At 46.0% G+C, this 16,411-nt stretch overlaps 1 protein-coding gene across 5 annotated transcripts in view; it reads left to right on the top strand.

Annotated features, from left to right (window-relative positions):
- MBNL3 (muscleblind like splicing regulator 3) overlaps positions 1-16,411 on the top strand; it is a 90,921-nt gene that overhangs the window by 54,100 nt on the left and 20,410 nt on the right. For all 5 annotated transcript variants that reach the window (XR_010784554.1, XR_010784553.1, XM_066559743.1 and 2 more), the window contains exons 2-4: positions 3,987-4,151; positions 12,125-12,325; positions 13,761-13,997. Coding sequence is in view for 3 of the 5 variants with exons in the window: in XM_066559742.1 (XP_066415839.1) it covers positions 3,987-4,151; positions 12,125-12,325; positions 13,761-13,997 (603 nt within the window). In the remaining 2 variants the exon portion in view is untranslated. The remainder of the gene's footprint in view (positions 1-3,986; positions 4,152-12,124; positions 12,326-13,760; positions 13,998-16,411) is intronic.

Below are 16,411 nucleotides of genomic sequence, written 5' to 3'. Positions count from 1 at the left end.
CACATGCCAGCAGCCTACTGTAAGGGTGGGGGAGTGTGTGGGAAGAAATGGGGAGAAGATACTCTTATAAAATCTTTTAATGATTTATTTTTAATATCCATTTTTCAAGCCTTGGAAAGTGCAGTCCATATGCTTTTCCCTCCTGGTTGTAGTTGGCAAAGAAGCAGATGAACATGGTCCTTCAGACTCCTTCCATTTTGTGAGGAGCCAGAAAACAGAGCTATATTTAGCGTGTTGCCAAGGCCAGCAGCAGTCTGTGACTGGGTGGTGATTCCCTGGCTGCAGCCCTGTGTGCCACCTGGGACAGGGTGGGAATGTGCCTGTCCTGGAGTCAGTTCTGAGCCTAAATTGACAGCAGCAAATTTCAGATTTCCAGTTACAGGAGGATGGCTGCACTGGTGCCAGCAGGCTCAGTGTGCTGCTTGCCAGCACAGATCAGTTTTTGACCACCAGCCCCCTGCCAACATGTGCAGTGGCCACTCCAGGTGCTGTAATGATGCTTTTTGGTGCAACACTCAGCTTTTGGAGAATGCCTCAGTTGGTCTTCTGTGCACAGCTCTGGAACTGTCCTGTGCCCTGTGCTGAGCTTTTGATACGCTGGAGCCACAGCTAATCCCTGTAGGAAAGCTGTGCCTTGTAGCATAAATATGCTCTAAAATTGGAGGCCTAGCTCCTTGTTGTATTTTCTCATGTTGTATTCCTAGGCCACTCAGGTATAAAATGGATTTGTCCTTATTTATCCCCAGCCCAGTATCCACACAGCAGATTTGCTACCAGTTCCCTGTTGCTTTCCCTGCTGTGTTGCAGCTGGTACTGAGGAGTTAAAAATGGCATCTCCTCTGTCCTTCTGGCAGCTTTTGTAGAGCTGAAATTGGTCTTGAAGACTGTGTGTGTTTCTGGGAAGTATCAAGCACTGGGTGTTGTGATGGAAAGGGTAGAAGAAGGGCTCACCCCTACCAGTGTTGGAGTTCAGGGGGTACTGGTGGTGCCCATCACTATAGAGCGAGAATCTTGAAAGTTGTTACAGAGCAAGATGTCTAAACTGGGAACAGTTTGTGTCACTGTCACATCACTCTCTATCTGAGAGATGAAGAGCTTACTGTGGTGCTGTAGAGGGGAGCTCAATTCAGCTGTGGCTTCCAATATGCCCCAGTGAAACAGAGTGGTTGGTGGTGCTCAGGAACAAAATGTTAGTGGGGAGGAGTTAGACCAAAGGCATGGGTTTGAATCTGAGTGTAGCAGTGGTTCATTTAGTCTTTCTGAGCCCTCAAAGGCCTGACTGACAGCATTTCACAGCCTTTGCTCTGCAGCAGCACCTGCACAGCTCTGTTTCTTACAAATACATGTCCTTGAAAGCCAGTAGCACTGTGTGGGCACTGGTTTCAGCTTACAGACTCTGTCTGCAAGACCAACGCCTCGTGCCGTATGGTAGTTTTTTTATTGGTAGTAAAAATACTCTGTTTGTAGAACCCCCTGTTGGAATTAAGCAAACTGCTTTGAGGGAAAAAAAAATAGAACAAAGCTTCACACCAAGCTGGGGTTGCTGGTATCAATGATATTCACAATTTCAGTTGAAATAGCGAAGTCCTTCTCAAGTTGAAGTCAACTGTGTAAGCATTGTTTACAAAAAACAGTAGGTTTTTTTTTTCATCTTCTCCATTCCTGCAGTGTAGGAACATCTACACAGATTTATTCCAAATTTGGTAGAAATAAGTGTTTCCCCAACCCAAAGTACTTGTGCCAAGTTACAGTCAGGAGGAATTTCTGAGGCTGGAGCTGCTGCCTTGCCATGGGCAGCCTGTGGTTCCATGGGGTCTGCCCCTGGTCAGCAGCAGCCTTGCAGGAGCTGTGGAGGTGGGACACTGCAGATGTGCTCTGAGGCTGAACCCTGGACTTCTGCTGGTCCCAGGTGATGGGAAAGGCTGTAGAGGTGCCTGGTCCTGTGCAGCATGAGAAGGATGACCCAAACCTGCCCAGTGTTCTCCTTGCAGATTAGTGCAGTTATTTCCTTTGTAGTGGCACTGGGTGTCTGAGCACAAGCCAGCTGCAGTGGTGCCGTTTTACCCTCACTTCACACAGATGTGGAAGTGTCTGGTGATGAAGATTCCTGTCCTCAGGGCCTGTGAGCAGTTAACTCACTGCTGGGGATCTGGGGCTGTTGGATTGCTGAGAAGCCAAAACAATAGTATTAAAAAGCCTCTTTCCTTTTGAGTTGGGTTGTTGGGAGCCACTGGGCTCTTTTAGGAGCAGGGCAGTTTCATTCCACCAAGCCAGGCTGCTAAAGTTTGGAAGTGGTTTTTTTCCTGTCCCACTGGCTTTAGCCCATCACTTCTTGCATTTAATTATTTGCCTTTTGTTTAACTCTGATCTCCTCGGAGCAGATAAGAGAGGAGCCTGTTCCCATGACACATGTCAAACAGCCCCTTTTAAGCTGCAGTCAAGCTCTGCAGCCCTCTCTCCAGTGAAGCTGTTATCCCCACCAGGAAGGGAGGCAGAGTAAAGCTTGGACACTTCAGGCTGCTCTACAGCAGCCTGGCATCCTGGGGATTCAAAACCAAGCCCCTCCAGTGGGTCATGGTGTTGGCTTTTTGCAGTGGTACTTGGACTGTACAGTGATTTCACCTGTATGTTTGCAAAAGCCTTCAAGAACCTCCAGTGGAGTATCCTGGATGCAGCATGGGCTGATCCCAGGAGGCTCCCACCTGAGCCTTGGGTGATGGTGTGTAACAGCTGTATCCTTGTGCACCGGGTTATGGGGTTACAGCTCTGCTGCACGTGATCCCTCTAACACAGGCAGGTACATGGGGTCATCTGATGTGCCCCTTTTGGAAAGCAAATTTAATGACACTGAGACTGAGAACTCTGTGTCCAGCCCTTGATGACTGTGCCTGGGATAGGCTGGGTAATGGATGGTCCTGTGCCTTTGCTGGCTACAGGAGCTGTTATTATCTGTCATGGAACAGCTCTGTGGCCTCCAGGTCTGGCCTTACTATAATAAGCTTTGAATAGCTCAAAAGAATTTGCTCCTCAAAAAAGTCACAATTTTTGCATAAAGTTAGATTAAGTATTTCATGTTTTCTGTATGCCTCTTGTTTCTTGAGGAAGAAATTAAAAAAGAAAGGGAGGAAGACAGAAAACCTTATTTTTCAAGAACTGTTTCATCTTAATGACAACATTTCTTACTAACTTTCTTATTTAGTGATATTTATCTTCTTATGTCTACTTGCAAACACTATTAAAGTAAGACAGTTTATACATATTTTTGAAGTGATGATCTCAGCTGATTTGCAGGGATAACATCAGTGATCTCTTGCCTTTTAGGAGCCACTGGCATGGCTAGTACTTATGTTTATTGCAGGGGGGAAGGAGTCAGTGATGCAACACACATCACTTTTGACAAATGAAAGCGTGAAGGGGGAAAATAATTTCAGCTCTTCCTCCTGTGATCGCCAGTTCTCAGCATCTTGGGGTACCCGCATGTTGTGGATCAGAGGTGCTGCCTTACAGAGCTGTCCTCTTAAAGTTTTATCCAGTGCAGCTGGGGAAGTGGTAGAGACAGTTTTGTTTCTTCTGTCTGGTTGTCAGGGCCAATTAAGTGGTCTGGTGTTGGGAAGGAGGGGAAAAGCAACCCGCACAAGGAAACAGGGAATTTTTGTTGTTGTTTCTGGAACTGCTGCCACTAGTTTCTGAAAGTATTGGTGTTTGTGTTAGATTCTTTGGGTTTTTTTCTTACAACAATCATTTTAACATCAGAAAGCCTGACTTTTTGGTTTAGCTTGATAGTATTCAGTTAGTGTTACTGCAGAAGTCATGTTGCTCTTCTCTTCACCTACTATAGAAAAATCACAAAAGAGGCACAGTAGCTACCAAGCCGCCTCCACCTCGATGATTGTGTTGTTCCAGTAACCCAAACAATCCTTAATTAAATTTCTCTGGCTGCCCTGGGTGTTACATTCACTGAAATGCTGTTCCATTATGTTTTTTAGGGCCGGTGTACCCGAGAGAACTGCAAATATCTCCACCCTCCCCCACATTTAAAAACACAACTTGAAATAAATGGACGCAACAACCTGATCCAGCAGAAGACGGCCGCAGCCATGTTTGCTCAGCAGATGCAGTTCATGCTCCCGGGCGCACAGCTACAGCCAATTGTGAGTTACAGCCCTGAGCCTGTTGGGCTCACACTGCTCCCTGTCCCTACAGCCAATTGTGAGTTACAGCCCTGAGCCTGTTGGGCTCACACTGCTCCCTGTCCCTACAGCCAATTGTGAGTTACAGCCCTGAGCCTGTTGGGCTCACACTGCTCCCTGTCCCTACAGCCAATTGTGAGTTACAGCCCTGAGCCTCTTGGGCTCACACTGCTCCCTGTCCCTACAGCCAGCTGTGAGTTACAGCCCTGCTCCCTGTCCCTACAGCCAGCTGTGAGTTACAGCCCTGAGCCTGTTGGGCTTACACTGCTCCCTGTCCCTACAGCCAGCTGTGAGTTACAGCCCTGAGCCTGCTGGGCTCACACTACTCCCTGTCCTCCCTGTCTGTTCACAGAGGTCCCAGCCCTGTGCCTGAGCTCAGGCCATTGTCTGTGCTGCAGAATCTGGGCAGAATCTTCCAGAGGGGTGTCTGATACTACTTTTGCATCTCCTTCCAAGCTGTGCCTCTCTTTTCCTCTGATAACTGAGGAGCTGTGAGATTCAGGGCTTCAGGTGGAAGGGTCTTACCACCAGGTGCTTCTTTGACCAGCTGATTGATGTACATCCCAGGAGTTCTGAGTGGCTCAATTCCAGTGGATCCTGGTTTGGATTGTTGTTTTGCACTGAGATGATGCTGACTCCCTTGGACTAGCTGTGTGGCACTGTTGGACTAAAACTGGAAAAGATGAATCCTACCTGGACTTAAATCCGTTTTAATGTCTGGGAGTGGGACCATTTCACTGCAGTTGTCCCAGCAGAGAGTTGTACTAATGTCACAGCCCTGTCACTTGTTTCTCACAGTAATGCTGATTTAGAGTTAGAGCAGGAAGGATTTGCTTCTTTTCAGGTAGGAAGGGAAGCCTGTGGGAGATAGATGTTTGCAGAGCAGGTAGTTCAGAGAAGCCTTCACTGCCTGTCCCTGCTTTTGCCTGTCAGTTAAAACAAGTTTCAGGCTGGAGAGCCCTGTTACGCCAGGGAGAGGATGGCTTGTGTCTGCTGGTTGGTGTATCTGGGAGGGGATGACACTTGTCAGCTGAGTTTTAGTCTGTCACAATGTCTATTTTAAGAGCTGTCAGAGGTCTTGAAGTAGCTCTTCAATGCTGATGTGAATAAGCTGCACTGAAAGTTAATTAGGGGTTCTCAGTTTGAAGTTGGGACTGAGTGTCTTTCCTGGGGCAGTGTGCACTTAGTGTGCTGTAGCTGGGTGAGGCTCCTTGTGCTATGCCACATGGAAGGACTGGCCAGATCCTTTGGGCAAGCTCTTCCAGCCTGAAAGTGTCAAGTCTGTGAACCAGCCTGAACTTGGCCTCCTGGTGTCCCACCTACAGTGCCTGGCCTCTCTGCCCATGTGGGACACAGCATCTGTCACCCCAGCTGAAAAGTTCAGGTGCTTCTGGTTTATTCTCACCAGAGAACAGTAAAGGATTCCTCCTCATTAGAGGCTGTTGTGATGTTTGGTGTAAGAACGTGTGATAGAGGTTTCCCTGTTTCAGCAGGGAAAGCTGGTCAGTGTCCCTTCATGTTGGTGGTCTGCCACCTAACTGGCCTATTTCCTCAGTCTGGCATATTCCTCCTGTGTTTTGAGGGGTTTTTGGTGTTTGCCATCACTCTGATCATCTTGTGTGTCTGCTAGTAGCTTTATCCTGCCCTATAAGCTAAGAAAATGCTGTTTATTTGTCCCATTTTGAGGATGGAAAGTTGATACAGAAAATTGGCCACAGAGAGGGTCTTTAGTTGTGCTGTACCTTAGGCTCTTATCTGCTGCAGTCTTGCACCTCTTTTTTGTGGAGCTTGAAGGTATGTCCACATCAGAAGGAATCCTGAATTCCCACTAAATAATGACATTGGTTTCCAAGCCCTGTACCAAAAGCAAACCCTTCCTATTTGGAGTTTTCCTCTGTGAGGAATTCACAGTGGATGTTCTTTGGCTGGCTTTTCAAAGCATCTTTGGGATTTCCTTTTTGGAAAGTTCTCATCTTCCCACTTTGCAATCTTGCAGGTCCAGTATGCTCCTAAATTTTACTCCTGCCTTTTAAATTGCCTCTCAGACTGAATATGTTGGTTTGTCTAGTTAGTGCTCTCATTTCAGAAGTAACCTTATCTGATGAGAAAGGCCCCTGGTTTCCAAATTGTGCCATGAGGGAGACATGGGCAAAGAAGAAAAATAAAAATTTGTTCTGCAGTGACTGCTCCCTTCGTGTTTTCCCACACTTTACTCAGACTAAACAAGCTCTTGGTCTGATTCCTGCTGCCCAACTTGCTCCACACCAATTTCAGGACAGACAAGAGATTGCTCTTTCAACTGCCTTTGATTTCCCAAAGATGCTGTCAGTGGAAGCTGGCTTTGAGAATTTTTTTCTCTAAATGAGAAGGGTGGGGCCTCCTTCTGGGTACACATGAAATTCGTCAAAGCAGAAGGTATTGTATCTGATGCAGCAGCAGAGCAAATCCCATGTGATCAGAAAGCTGATCAACAGGATGCCTGCTTAATTGGGATGCTTGCCAGAGATGAGATTTGAAACAGCACACTTAATAGCTCCAAACAGCAGCTGAATGCTTAGACATTTTAAAGTGCAGTTTCACCAGAAAAGCTACTGAGTTAAACAAAAAACAAACCACCACCAAAAAACCCTCACCAAATCCAAACCAAACCAGCACTTGACAGAGCAGTTTTTCACCAGGCTTCCTGAAATGGCATTTGTCTATGAGCTGGGCTCTGGCATTGATAGGAAGAGCTGCTTTGGTCAATGTTATGTCTGGTTTCTCAGATATGGTCACTTTGTGTGTGCCAGTGCAAGACCACCCAAAAAGTGCAGCACCTTGGGCCTAGTGCCCACCCTCTCCATCCTGCTTCATCCCTTTGCAGCAGTGTGGGGCAGACTTTTGGAGGTGTCCATGAAGGTGCTTCAGCCCAGGGTCCTGCTGACGTGATGGAGCAGGGCACTGGTTTGCCCAGTGCCTGGACAAGCTGTTGATGGAGCATGGCAGTGGTGACACACCTGCCACCACTCCTGCCCTGCAGCTGCCTCTGCTGCTGCCTGGGGAGGCTGTTTCCTCTCTTTGTTTTCCAGCTCTTTGTCTTTTCTTCATGCCAAGATCTTTGTAGACAGGACTATCTTGATAGTTCTGAGTCACCCATGCCCCTGAAGACAGCCCAGACTTTAACCCGGCCCTTGGTTCCCTCCTGGGGCAGCAGGATCCTGCTGCCACTCCTTGGTGCTGATGGAGGGGTTAATGCAGAGGGTGAGCAACTTGCTTGACCAGTGATGCTTGGAGCAAGTGCTGGAGCTGATTTCAACAGGTGCTTTGCACAGGCATTTTTTCTATGCAGCAAAAACCTGATTTATATTGCAGCGTCTAGTCAAAGACACACTAGGAATGAATAAATGCAGGTATCCTGGCCCACCCAGGAGCTGATATCTGCCAAGAGACAGTGCTGTGGGGTGTTAACACCTGTCTTTTACACTACAACAGCCCACAAATGAGAGATCCTTTCTTTGAGCTAGGAGTGTCTATGCAGTCTGGTTGGGGAAATGAGCATCTGTGGTGGTAGGTAGCTGGGTGCTTTGGCCCATTGGATTCACTCCAGCATGCTCAGCCTCATGTTGGAGGGTGGTTTTGCAGCCAGCCAGCCCCATGAAGTTGCACTGGGGGGAAGGCAGATTTTTGGGTTTTCTGACAGTATCAAGTATGTTTTTAATATCAAGGTTTTCAATCTTGTCAGTATGAGATCTTTATCTTCAGTTTCTAACACCAGACTGTAAGCTGCCATTGTTTTTTGTGTGCTTTCCATATATAGCTGCTTAGCAGTGACCTGTCTCCCCTCCTTCAGGCTATCAACACCTCTGTATTTACAGTGGGCCTCTCATTTTCAGGCTTTCCCTTTTTTAGGGTCTGAGGTAACTCAGAATCAACACTTCCTGGCTGAGACAGTGCTTGTGTTTGACAAAACACCAACCGCTCTTCTGCCTTCCTCTTCACACCCACTCTGTGTTTCTTCTCTAGCTTTAGCACAATTTCTGCTAGCCAAATTGAATGCAACTTCTAGATTGTTAACAAAATCAGCTGTTCCAGGTTCTGCTGTCATCAGTGGTGACAAATGCCCCTCCCTGGGACGGTTCCTTCTCTCTGCTCACACCTTCAACCCAACAGCTTCCATGCTTGAGGTCTGTGAGGAGCTTAGAGCTGTCCAAGTCCTTGGCAGCCCTCCCCCTGAGATGTGTTCTCACAACAGTCATTTCAGCTTTTTAAAATTATTACTATTCTTACAAGCATTTTAATACTCAGTAAACCAGTCTTGTGAGCTGCTACCACCCTGAACCCTTTGCTGCTGCACTGTAACCTGTTTCCCTCTGCACAGGAGTTACTGGTAGTGTCTCTATGCTATGATTTATAAAAGCTAATTTGCAAGGAATTAGCAAACCTGTCTTTATATTTCCTGAATTAGCAAGAGCTTGAAGGGGGGCAGCAGGAGTAAATGCTGATACTTTCTATCCTTCTCTTTTGCCCTAGAGCATACCAGCAATTAAATTGAGAGTATGGTTTTTAGTGTATGGCCAAAACATTGCTCTGTCAGGTCTCCTGTCCCTCTGTTCCTCTTCCTCCAACAGCTTTATATCAGGAACATGATGCCATTTGGTCTGGGATATCCCTTGGGTCAGTTGTGGTCAGCTGTCCTCTGTCCCTTCGCAACTCCTTGTGCTGCCCCCCATAGTCACCTCAGTGGTTGGGTGGGATGAGAGGCATAAAAACTCTTGACCCTGTGTAAGCAGTGCTCAGAAACAGCAAAAGCATCCCTGAGTTATCTACATTGTTTCCAGTATAAATCCAAACCACAGCCCTATACCAGCTACCGTGGAGAAAATTTACTGTATCCCAGCCAAAAGCTGTCACAGGAGGTGGACAGGAGGCACGTTGAGGAGGGCAGTGCTGTTTGGAGTAAAAATTACATTTGGGTTCTGGCTGCAAGGAGGAAATTTGCTCACATTCCCTGAGGACATGGGGGACCTGCACAGACGTAGAGGGAAGCATTGGCTGGCAGCATCCCTGTTACTGGTACTGATGCATGAGCCAGACTGGATTTCCCAATCCAAGACAGGCAGCCGGGTCTGGCAGTGAGCACAACCCATCTTTTCCCCTCATCAGCCACAATAAATACAGAGCTCCCTGGTGCCAGCTCACAAAGGCACAGTTCTCAGAGTGCTTCACACACTCCAGACTTAAAACCCCAGCTCTTGTAGGTTTAATCTGTTGAGTGAGGTCTGCTTGTTCCCTGGCTGTGCACCCGCTTGGCTGCGAGCAGCAGCCCCAGCCTGCGGGCAGGGTGTGGAGCACAACTGGCACTTCCCATCAGGGGAGCAGGCACTCAGTGCAGGCAGGCAGAAGGAGCCTTGGGAAACCTTGGGAAGGCAGCAGCAGATGTCAGGACACAGAAAGGGGTGAACAAACAGCAGCAGCAATAAAAACTCCTCCTGCTCCTACGAGCATCACTCTGCAGGTCTCCAGGACTGCAAGTGGATTGTACTGCTCAGTTGTTCCTCATGTACGTCTTTCCTCCACTCGCTTCAGCTTGGGTTTGGATCCATTAGCCCTTGCTAATTGCTCCCAGTGAGAAGAGGGAACTGCTTTTGAGGGAGTTGGGGATTGTGTTTCAAGGAGCAGGACCTGCTTCCACCTTTGTAGCAGCTTTGGTGAAGAGGCTGGTATATAATCTCTTAGTGAATGTTTCATGTGAATTCACTCAGTGTGACGTGTTGCAAGCCCCCAGCATTCCCAGTCTGCACAAATCCTTCCTTCAGCAATGGGAGGAACATCTTCCCTTTGTCTCAGAAGCCAGTGAGGTTCTTGGCCTGGCTGCTGGCTGTGTTTGAACCCAGCCAAGCAGGAGAAGCTTGCTTTAAAGGATGTCCTGGCATTTTAGAGCAGTGTTTGTGCCACACCTGCTCAGTCAGGATACTTCTGCTGTATTAGGTGCTGAAAAACATAGGGTAGGTTTGCCCACACATTTGTGCAAGCCACATGTACTGCAAGGTTTGGGTTACTATGGGTACGTAAAACAAATGATGACAACGTGTCAGGCCCCACTATAACCTGTGCAGACTGGCCAGGCAGGAGAAGCTCTTTAAAACAGCATTTATGGTGCAAATGGTGATGGAAGTTCAGCAGATACCACTGTAATTACTGGTACTTGCACAAAAGAAAACAGTCTAATGGATGCTGCTTTCTCACTAAAGTGGTCAGGGAGTCACAGATTTGAAAATCCTAAAGAGCCTTTTTAGCAGCAAAAGATGTAAAATATCTGGGAGCCACCAGAGAATTGAAAGAGAGAAGAAAATTATTTAATAAACGGCAGTGGATTGGGGGATCTCTGGCTTTAGTGGCTGAAGTCTCCCTGCAGCTGAAGCAGTGCTTGACTAAGGCTCACAAGAAGGAAAATTGGAAATCCCTTCCAGAAAATAATTAGTTGGTTCTGCTATACTTAAAGCATCCAGCACCATTGATGAGGAAGCTGTGTCTCCTCACTAAGGAGGAGAAAATGGGATATATTCTGTCAGTGGCTGGGGAGGTGCTTGCTGTCACTGACCTTAGGAAGGGGCATTGTTTAGCTAAAGCTGGATTAGGACAGTTGGCTGGTGTTACTGTGGGTTAACTTCTTCCTCATTGCAACAAGCAAAGTATGGAAGTACCAGGATGAAGGTGCTATTGAGGAACACACTGTCCATATGTGGCTTCTTTTAGAAGTTCACAGGACTAGAAGTACCAAAATAAAAGAAAGGAGGGAATGATGTGTGTGGCCAAAAAACTGCCCCAGGCAATTGTGTAAGCACACTTGTATTTATTGCCAAATAGAGGTTGTAGCTTCCAAGGATGGTGTCATAGACACCTGCCAATATGAGCAGCTTTAACTGGAACCCAGAGTTCACAGTGGAGCAGGTGACAGGAGGGAAAATAAAAATGGTTCAGTTTTCAGGCTGCATTCCTTGGGGGGTGCTCGAGCCCCTGCCACAGGAGCAGGAGTGGATGCAGCGCATTTTCCAGATGAGCACTGCTGGATCAGCTCAGGTCAGGGAAGAGCTTCTGTCCCCCAGCACTGAAGCTCTGCTGCACTCAGAGGACCTTCAGGAGGGACCTGAAGTGGTCAAGATCTTTATGGCCTGTTCTGTCCCAAAGAGAACACGGCTCCTTGTAGCACAGGTCGGGTCTTGGACCTCACACTAGTCCACCTGAGCCATCTCATCTGTTGTGACATAATCATGTGACATTAATGAATTTGGTGTCCTCTTGCTGCCATTCACATGGAGCACAGGCTTAGATCCTTCTCCAAAATGGTTTTTGCCTGAACTCTGTTGGCACTCTGAAACCAAGCCCTGATGTGCAGGATGCCTGACCAACCGAGTGTACTGCAGCAGAGCTACCTCACCTGACTGAATGGTGCCTTTGGTCTAACCTGAGGCCCACTGGCCATGCTAACATGGAGCTCAGGCCAGGCTGATGGTGGATGCAGCAGTGCAGCTAATGGGGTTACCTGCTTCCAGGTCCTGAAGCTGCAGTTTACCTTGGAGTCTCTCTACAGCATTGTGGTGTAGGCATAAGGAAGCTGAGATGTGTATTTGGGATGAGAAGTCTGTTTAATTTGGGCCTGCCCTAATTGCTGGCATGAAATCCTTAATTGTGTCATTAAACTATAAAGATCATCAATATGCTTTGATCTGACAAATAAAGATGCCTTGTATTCAGGATGAGTCACAAATCTGTGAGTCAGGAGAAGCGAATGGATCGCAAATAAATGGCAATAAATGAATAGATTGGAGAGCACAGCATTTTGATGTGACTAATCAAATTGTCTAAAAGAATTGAAGTGTGATGCAAGGCTTTGATGGGAAATCCAAGACAGAGCTTTTTAACTAATACTTTGTTTTTCTTCTTTCTGTACACAGACAACGTTTCCTGTGACTCCATCGCTTGCAACAAGCCCCACAATGGCTTTTAGTCCCTACCTGAGTCATGTTTCTCCTGGGATGGGCTTAGTTCCTGCAGAGCTTTTACCAAATACTCCTGTCCTGGTTTCTGGAAATCCTACTGTTACAGTACCGGGAGGCTCTGCTGGGCAGAAACTGATGCGTACGGATAAACTAGAGGTATTTGGACATCTGATACAATATTGCTGACAGGCATGAACAGGACATGTGGTCCCAGCTCTTGCTCTCTGCTAAAATGACCTGATGCAGCACAGTACAGAGTTGAACTTGCAACTTTGCTAGCACAGGGCTGCTGCTCTCTGCCACTGCAGATGCTTTTGTGGGGACTTTTCCCAAATCCTTGGAAATCTGGGAAAACTCACTCCTCTGGTATCAGTGGGTATTAGAGCAGGGTTAGGATTGTTTTTTGTATGCTTAAAAAAACCCCAAAAAGCCAAGTAGATGGTCTGCACTTAAACTTTGTTGGATGGGAGATGTTTTGGAGATAACAGATCTTTCCCTTTTCTAGAGATGGGTTTATTGAGCTTTTACAGAAAACTTTAAGCATTACACTGATAAGGGAGGAGAGGGAGAGGAAGAGGAGAGTGTGTGGTGTTGGAAAGACATCTCTCCCTCCCCAGCTGGCTGGACATGCTGGGACTTAACGGTGGAGGAGTTGTATATGTCTTTCAAACCCTAAGTAGAGACTCTGCAGGAGATAAGGACTGAGGACCTGAACTCAGAGTCCCCTGCAGGTGTAAATTATAACACAGAAAGATAGCAGAGAAGGGTATAATTTCAAAACACATTGTTTTGTGTTATGTACTTTATCTTGCCTTGCTGACGTGTCACCTTTCCCTGCACTCAGTCTGATTGCACATTGGTATGTGAGCTACACCCCTTGCTGTATTATTCAACAACTGCTCTCAGTTCCTCAGAAAAGAAACCTTGCAGATTTTTTGTGAAACCTTTTCATCTGTCTCTGATGCTTCAGTGGTCATAACTTAGGAGGATCTGTGAGATCCTAGTACAACTAGTAATTTTGGCAGCACCTTCAAACACATTGCTGTGTAACCAAACGTGCTGTCACGTAATGCCAGGGTTGGGGTTTTATTATGGAGGGCAGGGAGACTGTTTATGTGAAAGAGGCACCTCATGTTTAAGAAAAAGTACTTGTTGGGAATAGCAGTAGCATGTAACATTTAAAATTAAATGTCTTGCCTAAGAGTGTGCTCCATAACAAATACATAATCCAGGTGAGACACAAATGGCAGAGTTATTAACATTTAAGCTTTAGAGGCAGGGGAGGAATCCTGAGCTGCAAAAGTTTTGTCAAAATGATTTTCTGGGGTCACTTTCCATTCTGCACAAATTCTGTATTTCACTTGCATTTGGTAATTGGCCTTATTAATGTTGTGGTTCTTTTCACCTCCTGAAGCAGTTGTGAGTAGAACCATTTGCCCCTGTGTGTGTTGATATATATACTACCCCAGATGAGTGTGGATTTAGAGTATACACATGGCTTAATGTGGCCAACTGAACTGATATTCTGTGTTGAAAATACTGAATGAAAAATAACTTCATGTTCTGCTCAACAATGTGACTTTCTTTTAAGGTTTGTCGAGAGTTTCAGCGTGGAAATTGCACACGTGGTGAGAATGATTGCCGCTATGCTCACCCTATAGATATTGCAATGATAGACACAAATGAAAATACTGTTACAGTTTGCATGGATTACATCAAAGGTCGATGCTCTAGGGAGAAATGCAAGTACTTTCATCCCCCTGCACACCTGCAAGCCAAAATCAAGGCAGCTCAACACCAGGTGAACCAGACAGCTGCAGCTGCAATGGTAAGTAGAGCTCTTCTCAAGCTGCATTTCCATTGCTAAGAGATTCCACGTGTCATGTGTCATTTGTGGAAAAGTAGAGAGCTTTGTAAATGGCTGACTAGAGAGCTGAGAGCATGTGCAAAATGCATCCCATCTCTTCATCCTGTCTCTGTGCTCACCACAGCATGAAGCCCTCAGTGGCACAGTAATCTCACAGCTAGGGACATGGTGCCCAGCCCTGTGATTTGCTGACATGACATTGTGATGTGACATGAATGCAAGTGCAGCAGCACCCAACACCTTCCCTGGCTGAGTCATAGGGGTCAGTTCAGCTTCCTCAATACGTAATATATATCCTTTTCAGGGAGAACCTGGCCTGTTCTCTGCAAAAAGCAGATGGTATCAGTTGCCTGAGCTTAGCAAGCTTGTGTCCGATACCTTTGCCAAGACTTAGTGAAATTGCAAGACACAAAACAAGGGTGACTTCCTGACCTGTTTGATGCTTTGGACCTGGTAGAGATGGTCCTACTTGCATTTTAAGTTGAATTGTGACTACTTATATCTACTACAGTTTTGAACATGAGTCAAGGAAGTCTCACCAGGTGACCCCCTAGCTCATATAAATGTTTGCCATTCTGTTGAGTTGGGTTTAATGGGACCTATTAATTCCAGAGATGAGAGAGCTGGGGAGGGAAGAAGAGGCCCAGGGGATATTATCCATATGCATAAATTCCTGATGTGGGAGGTAAAGAAGGTGAAGGGAAGTTCTTCCCTGTGGTGCCCTATGAAAAGATAAGAAGCAATGGGCACAAATTGAAATTCAGGACATTCCATTAAAATAAGGAAAAACTTATTTACCAAAGAAAGATTAGCACTACAACAGGATTCTCTGTCCTAGTAGATACTGAGAACCTGTATCTGAACCTGAATGGAGTCTCAAGCAAGCTGCTGTAGTTGACCCTGCTTTGAGCAGGGTGTTGGTCTAGCTGATCTCTAGAGGTCCCTTCCATCTCTTCTATGATTTTTTAAAATTTTTCTAATTAATATTAAAAAAAGGCTCTTGCTTCCTCTTTGATTTAGAATTAAGGCCACTAAAATTTTTCAAAATACCTTTTTCTTTTTTTAAGTTAGTAAAGGAGGTTGCTTTTAATTCATAATGAAATTTAATGCAGAGCCAGGGCAGTTCTAGAAATTAAACAAGTGCCCTCCTTGTAGCATCAATATTACCTGGAATGTAATTTGAACAATTAATTTATACTGCAGTATTTATTTGTCCTGCAGAGTTTATTTATTAGTTTTCTCACTGTTTTTATTGTTGTTGAAATAAGAGTCCAGGTCTTGAAAAATAACCTTCTGAAATGAAACTCTTGTGTTCTTCACAATTGAATCTTTATTTTTTCACTAATTATCTAGGACACTGCTGCTTAACCAAAGCCAATGCATGTTTTATTCATCCAGCTGGCTTCTCTTAAAAATGTAATTAACCCTATTTGTATGCTGTTAACGAGAACCTTTAAAATATTTATTGATGGCTTGTTGCATCACCCCTGCTACCAAAACAGCCTACATTATTCATTGACTTTTCGAGGTTTGATGCATTTACTGTACCTGTTGAGGTGTAAGACTTTATTAAAGGGAAGAAAGGTGCACCATTTTCTTGGAGGGAAAAACAGATGCCAGGCTATGGGTCTACGTTCTAAAACAGATTTAGAATGACTTCAAATCTAAATTCAGCATTTCTGAGGGACCCAATTCTGCAATTACTTGATGTGCACAAGTAGCAGCTTTACTCACTCCTGCTTGGCTGAAGTCAGTGCAGCACTGGATGAACTGGGTAAGGCTCTGTCCCCAGTTCAGGACAGCACTTAAGCATGTGCTTGAAGCTCCCTCCTTTTCCAGTGGTCCTTCCTCCTCCACGAGTGCTCTGCTGGCCTCTGCATGGTGTGTAGCTGCAGCATGAGGGCTGGAGCCCAGTCCCTGTGCAGCTGCTGATCCCTGAGCGCTCCTGCCCTACTGTGCCAGCTGATGTGACAAAGCTCCAAAGCACATGTCCTGTGATGACATTTCTTTACTTTTAAAACTTACCGAGGCAAAATAACTGACTTGCCACTAGGCCAGGTAATTACCCAGCCACCCCATGTTGTGCATGCCTCGTCTTTTTAATATATTGTATAACGCATTCACTTTTTAATTTTTTTTTCTCTTCGCCTTCCCAAATTGTTGCTCTCTCTTGACACACCTCTGCTTGCTGTTTTTGTTACTGTGCTTGATCCCCCTCCCCGGCCCATGTCCATCATGTGCTCGCTGCCTGCTAATTAAGACTCAGCCAGCTGTCAGATCACTGAAGCGACCGCTCGAGGCAACCTTTGACCTGGTACTTGGACCTTTCACCTTCTCGCTTTGCACGTAACCATCTTAATCTGCATGAAAGCCTT

This window comes from Molothrus aeneus, chromosome 14 (genome assembly GCF_037042795.1).
Source record: "Molothrus aeneus isolate 106 chromosome 14, BPBGC_Maene_1.0, whole genome shotgun sequence".
In the NCBI taxonomy this organism is placed as follows: domain Eukaryota; kingdom Metazoa; phylum Chordata; class Aves; order Passeriformes; family Icteridae; genus Molothrus; species Molothrus aeneus.
Note: the sequence above shows the minus strand (reverse complement) of the source record. Positions and strands in the feature narration are given on the sequence as shown.